The 6602-nt window shown below is 31.5% G+C and overlaps 1 protein-coding gene across 2 annotated transcripts; it reads right to left on the bottom strand.

Annotated features, from left to right (window-relative positions):
* Positions 1–1455: 1455 nt before the first annotated feature.
* On the bottom strand, positions 1456–6021 carry LOC146932556 (branched-chain-amino-acid aminotransferase 2, chloroplastic-like). Of its 2 annotated transcripts, none has more exons than XM_085704250.1 (9): positions 5859–6021; positions 4194–4371; positions 3165–3341; positions 2820–2951; positions 2619–2723; positions 2417–2533; positions 2232–2327; positions 2000–2112; positions 1456–1860 (listed from the first exon to the last, which is right to left on the bottom strand). In XM_085704250.1, the coding sequence occupies exons 1-9, from the start codon at positions 5903–5905 to the stop codon at positions 1746–1748; spliced, it is 1080 nt and encodes a 359-aa protein (XP_085560376.1). In that variant the 5' UTR covers positions 5906–6021; the 3' UTR covers positions 1456–1745. The 2 variants fall into 2 exon arrangements, with proteins under 2 accessions (XP_085560376.1, XP_085560377.1); XM_085704251.1 differs by having other exon boundaries at positions 2619–2717; positions 5859–6020.
* Positions 6022–6602: the final 581 nt, after the last annotated feature.

Genomic DNA, 6602 nt, shown 5'->3' with positions numbered 1-6602 from the left:
TCTAAGTGTTTGTTTTAATTTCAGAATAAAAATATTGAAGAACAATGCATTTGGGCCAAAGTTAGGGATTGAAAGCCAAGGAAGTCAACAAAAGTCAAGAAACATGCCATTTTCAAGTGGCACGGTCGTGCCCCATTTTTGCTTGATCGTGCGCCTATTTTGTGCTGATCGTGCGCAGGTGGTGCGAATGACTCGCACAGACCGTGCGCCTCAGCCGCACGACCGTGCGGCCCTTCAGCTGTTCAGTTTTGGTCGTTTTTGGATCAAGCACAGTTGTGTGCCTCACCAGCACGACCGTGCACGTTATGCAGTCAAATATTAATGATGAAAACTCTTGGAAACTGCCCATTATTGCATTGTAATCCGAGTTTAATCCCCTGTCTGAGGTTATAGGCTATATATATGGCTCATATCACACTTGTAAACTACCGAGGAATATCTTGTGAAATTGTTTTAAGATTGAATCAAAAGTTAGCATTTTGTTCTAAGTTGTTTTGCTCTAATTTCTGCATTTTACCTTATTGTATTTTATTTTCTTGCCCTTTATAATTCTGTAATTTACATTCAACAATTTACTTTTATGTCTTATTATTCCATATCTTTTACTTATTGTCTTTTGTTTACAATGTCTAATGACTAAATCCTATTCAAACCAAGTTTAGAACCTTAGTGTTGTTTCTAATCTAATCTCATCATTTTTAAGTCATATTTCAAATATCAATGGAAGGATCGAAAGATGAAGATTGATATTAGAACAAATGATATTAGTCAAGGTGAGCAAAACATGAGAGTGGTTTTGTAAATCTTGAGACTATAAGATTGAACTTAAAGGATCTCAATAACAATAAACCATGAGAATAAGTTTTATTGCTATTGAGATACATTCATGTATTCTAAAGGGAAACAAGAAATACTTACGAAAATCTTGTCTTAAGAAAATAAATTTAACATAGAATAAGGAAATAGACAAGGAATTGTTCAGTTTTTGTCATTAAGATTTGACCACAATTCTAAGGCCTTTTTATATTATACTCCCTCCGGTCCTATTTATAAGAGAAAGTTGGGTCAACGAAAGTTAATGTATCTAGTTAAAAATTTAGTCCAAATACATCAACTTTTGTTGACCTAACTTTCTCTTATAAATAGGACCGGAGCGAGTATGAATTTAAATCAAAAACTGTTGAACTTCGAATACTTAATCTTTTCGGCTAATCAACATTGAAAACGAAATAGGTAATTACAATAATTCTCTATAGAACGATATTTTTACTACTCGATAGAACCATACGCTCGCGGATTTGTATCAAACATAAGGGATATTTATAAAGAAAATAAAATATCAAATTTGATGGTTAAAATGTTAGAATTGAGAAAATGAAAAGGGTTCCAATGAGAGAAACTATTTCCATTTCTCTTTCTTTTTAGTGTCAAATCTTTTAGAGAAATTCATTGTGATTTGACATTAAAACAAATATTATTTAGAGCATGTTTGATATTACATGAATTTGTTAATACATGTTGAACCATCGTAATTTTGCTATATAGTTTTTACAAAGTCACGGTGATTCATTGTGATTTTGACAAACACACCATATACTTATATTATCTTATTTTTCTCTCCAAGACGAGCTTATATTTTTTGTGACATAAACAAGCTTATGTCATTATTATTATACTCAATCCGGAGTATTTAGTAGTTTAGAATTATGTGGAGCTGGGACCAACAAACATTTAGAGAATGTAGCTCAATCAATCTTGACCACCCATCCTTTCTTATCTTCCAAGAGACCTGTCTGGATGCCCGTAATCAAATCATACAACTTCTTAGTCACATTATCTGCCCCTGTTCTGAAGTTAACACTGCAAAAAACAACATCAATTGTTAATATATTATATTTGTGAACTTAACGAGTGCTCCAGAACACTCTTTAAACATTCTATATATTAAGTAATTTTGTGAACACGGCAAAATACAACATCAATATATATATTGTATCACCTTTTATTCTTGTATGTTACACTGCCAACAGCAGAGATCCCAACAGCGGTTCCAGTGCAGAAAACCTCATCAGCTTCAAGCAGTTCTTCTACCGAGACCTTGCGTTCCATCACCTTGCAAAATTTATTATATAAAAAATTTATCAAATGGAGAGGATCTCAACTCATCTACCAGAGTCCATGCAAAGTATTAGTAAGTATATTGAAAACGAGTATAATAATTAATTAATTACCTCGTAACCCAAATCACGTGCAAGTTCAATGACACTTTTCCTTGTGACTCCAGGAAGAATAGTTCCGAGTGTAGATGCAGTTGAAATAACCTTACCCTATATATATATATGAAGTACAAATTATATTTAACATAAATATAAAACATGAAAAATTAACAAAAAAATTTGTTGTAATATAACATTACCTTCACAATGAAAGTATTACACGAAGATACCTCTTCAATGTATTTATGTTCCACTGCATCTAGAAAAAGCACATCGGAAAATCCTTTGGCTTTTGCTTCTTTTACAACTTGAAAAACCTATTTAGGAGATAAAAATTTCAACCAAATGCTTATAGTCATAGATAACTTCTATTATTTTATTTTGCAGATTTAAATAACTTACAGGTGGATAATTACTAATACTTTTTACTCCACCAGTTCCACCAGGATATGCACGAGGAAAGTTTTCATTAATCAACAAATTCAAGGCTGATTTTTGTCCCTGTCCATGTTTACACTTTGCTTGTTAGTCCTTTAATAATATACATTGAAATAGATCAATTGTTTTGACTTATAAATTCTAGTTGAAAATTAGATACCGTACCTTGTAAATGTTGCTAATTGGATTAGTGAATATTAAGAGGGTGCATTGAGGTGCTGGTCCAATACCCAGAACAGGTCCACTTCCAAATAGTAAAGGCCTAATGTACAATGTTCCTTTTCCCCAAGGAGGCACCTACAATTAATCCAATTACAAATTTGAAATAATCAAACTTGAACTCATTAGTGCATACTCAAACTTGAACTTGGTGCATGTTTGGTGTCACAATGAACTTTGTCTGAACCAAAGCGACTCATTGTGATTATGACAAATACATCGTAATACCAGACATGCGCTAAAAACAAAACAAGGCAAAGAGATAAAAGAAAATTAGAGCAATAAGTCTACCCAACGTTTATTTGCATGAACAACTTGTTTTACAGCATCAATGTACTGCTCAACAGAAGGTGATGGCATCAGCAGCCTCTCTGCTCCCATCTGCATTCGCAGCGCATTCTCTTCCGGTCGGAATAGTTGCACATTGCCGTCTTTTGTTCTGTAAGCCTTCATGCCCTCAAATAATCCCTTTTATCATTCATATATCATACATGTAATCAGTTTTTTGAGAAGATTGTCCTTTATGGTACGTTATTTAATGTAATCAGTTCATGTGAAATATAGCTTTTTAATCAGGCCAACAAGCTATATCATGTTTTCCAAATACTTAACTCAAACCTAAAAATTAAGAAATAAAGGATTATCCACGACAACTTCAGTTGTATTGTATTTGATTGTAAACTATTACAGAGATTGGACAAACGAGGGGCAAGAGACATGACAAAAACTGAAACTCTTGTCCCTTACTAAACCACATCACATCTTTTTGGACCTACTATAAGTTGTTTAAAATACCAAAATAGTCTTTTATTTACCAAACATCATATAAGACGATACTATAAAGGTTTGTCTTGTTCTGCCTTGTGCTGGGCTATTCTACGTGTGTGTTTTTCTGCCTAATACTTACATTTTACCGATCAAACACACTCTAATTAAGTTGAGTACACTATGAAAATTGATATGGTCTTTTATTTAAAATCTTAGACTTACCTAAATATATTTTTTGGAGATAAAAATTACCAAACCCTTACTTGGAAATTTTAATCAAGGAGAGGAAGGGAATTTCATTTCCTTTTCTTATTTTATTACTTCCCCTAAAAAAAAACTCTCTCAATTTGGTCTACTTTCTTTCATTCCTTGTCTTTCCACTAAAAACATGTACCAAAATAGCTTAATTAAAAGCTATACGTAGTTTTTTTTAGAGCAAAAGCCACTAAAAACATGTACCAAAAAAGCTTAATTAAAAGCTATACATAGTTTTTTTAGAGCAAAAGTTATACATAGTTAATCACCAAGAGAAAAAAAGAGCTATATATATACCTGTCCATAATTTATAACAGCAGAATGTGGGTTGATATCAATGGTTCCAAAAGGCACGAGAGTGCCGTTTGAAAAGGTCCGGTCTTCATTGGATTTAATGATGTACATATAATCAGTTGGAATCACTCCACATGCAAGTTTGTCCCAATCCATATTGGCATATATTTTTTCAGTCTCCCTACACCAAAATAGATTATATAAACTTGTTTGGAATGTTAAAAGAGAGCTATTCATAATAGATAATTAATTATATTTGTCAAAAAAAAAAATTAATAGATATCATATAAATTGTTTCTATATTTAAGGTGTTAAATTAAAGATACTACAATTAAGAGAGCTCGTAACTAAAGATACGATAATTAAGGGAATGCTCATTAACAGCTGAATAATAATAGGCAAGTAGTTTTGCACCTTAAAATATATTATTGCTCCCTACTCTTTCAATTCCGACAATTTTGTAAAACAACTAATAAGACTGATAAGATCTCTTTCACATATAAAATTAATTACATTTCTTATACCGTGAAATACTACAAACACGTTTTGTAATTTGAGATGGAGAGTAATTTTTACTATCCCCATTTCACATAAAATAGAACTTTCTTAATTTTTTCTTTATGGAAAAAGTCAAACTAACCCGTCAGAATGGACACCGGAGAATCGAAGCGGAAAATAGCACTCTTTTATTAAATATAGTCATGACAAAAATTCAAAAAATACAATATTATCTGGTTTGCCTACATGATCGATTAATTTGTTTCCTCCCGGTATTATCAATTATAACATAACAATGAGTGCTTGATGTTTTCCTTTTTTAGAAAAATTGATGCAAGAAATACATAGTTTTCTATTGTTTTTAGATAAATAAAAAAGTAAAACATTATTAGATAGGAAATATTTTCTATCAGGTAACATGTACTCAATCCTTTTTTTTGTTGCTTAAATAGAAGTATACAATGGAAATTAAGTTTGGGTTAAATATGTTTTTGGTCCCTATAAATATGTCAACTTTTCGTTTTAGTCCCTCTAAAATTTTCCTTCAACTTTTGGTCCCTATAAAATTTTCAATCACTACTTTTGGTCCCTATTTTCAACTTAATTTATGTATTTTTTAATGAAATTGTGCAGAAATGTGTAAAATATTCTAAAACAATTTCCTTAAAAAAATTAGAATTTTTTAACAAAACACAAATTAAATATGAATTTTTAACCGTAAAAAATATAAAAATTCATATTAAATTCATGTTTTGTTAAAAAATTCTAAATTTTTTTTGGAGTGATTCTTATAATATTTTGAATTTTTCTGGAAAATTTTATTAAAAAATATGAATTCTACATATGAGTTTACTTTAAAAGAGGGACCAAAAGTGAAGATTGAAAATTTTATGGGGACTAAAAGTTGAAGGAAAATTTTAGAGGGACTAAAACGAAAAGTTGACATATTTATAGGGACCAAAAACATATTTAAACCATTAAGTTTTACTTTTTTTTTCTTCCGTTTCAAACAACTGTAATGACTAATGTAATTCATTCTTCATAAAAAAACCTATGGATAAAAAAGAAGATCAAATGTCAAAATTCATATTAAAAATATTGCATGTTATGAATCTAAAAATGTTTTCTTCAAAAAAAAAAATGAATCTAAAAATGTTGTGGAAAACGAACCTGTTGGAAGCTTTACCATTGTTGGGTGATTGATGGGATGTTGCCATAACCAACCAACCAAGGTAAGATAAAAATGTAGGATGGGTACGTCGAAGAGAAATTGAGCTACAAACTTCAAAGGTTGAATGTTGGTTGGTCCCAAACTAATTACAATCAACAAGTTTGGTTATATTTATAGGTACGGGGTGACCTAAATATTGACTCCGAACTAAGAGGACTGCATCTAGGTGAATATTTGAAGACGAATTTAGAAATCACAACTGTATCAGCTGTCAATTTTGTCTCAACCACTCAGTTCTCCAATAATTTTGGCTCGTTTGTTATGAATTTTTTTTTTGTGGCTGGGGTTTGAACCCGGACCTTGTATATTTTATGCGTCCATACCAACTGAGCTAAGCTCACGAGTTTTTTTTTTGTGGTGGCCGGGGTTTGAACCCGGACCTTGTATATTTTATGCATTGTCCATACCAACTGAGCTAAGCTCACGAGGACCATTTGTTATGAATTTTAATAAATGTTACTATTTTTTTCTTATATTATAGAGAAAAATTACGGTAAAGAGATGGTGCTGCACTCTCAAGTGATTATTTGTGGTTGTTTAAAATTTCTCATCATCGTCATCCTTTGTATTTTTAGAAGCATGAATATCCGACATTGTTGAGAAATATGAATGGGTTGGGGATAGAGATGGCAAAGTAGTCCAATCCGCAACGAGGTGGGTATCTCATGGATATCTACACGTAA

The sequence above is a fragment of the Medicago sativa genome, chromosome 4, assembly GCF_051527215.1.
Source record: "Medicago sativa cultivar Bolivia chromosome 4, Bolivia_mono, whole genome shotgun sequence".
Lineage (NCBI taxonomy): Eukaryota > Viridiplantae > Streptophyta > Magnoliopsida > Fabales > Fabaceae > Medicago > Medicago sativa.
This window is presented reverse-complemented; position numbering and strand designations above follow the sequence as displayed.

Coding starts and splice junctions, on each gene's coding strand:
- LOC146932556 (XM_085704250.1), bottom strand. CDS start 5,905: ATGGCAACATCCCATCAATCACCCAACAATGGTAAAGCTTCCAACAG. Junction 3,342..4,193: donor CTGTTATAAATTATGGACAG/GTATATATATAG, acceptor GAATGATAAAAG/GGATTATTTGAGGGCATGAA. Junction 2,113..2,231: donor CACGTGATTTGGGTTACGAG/GTAATTAATTAA, acceptor AAATTTTGCAAG/GTGATGGAACGCAAGGTCTC.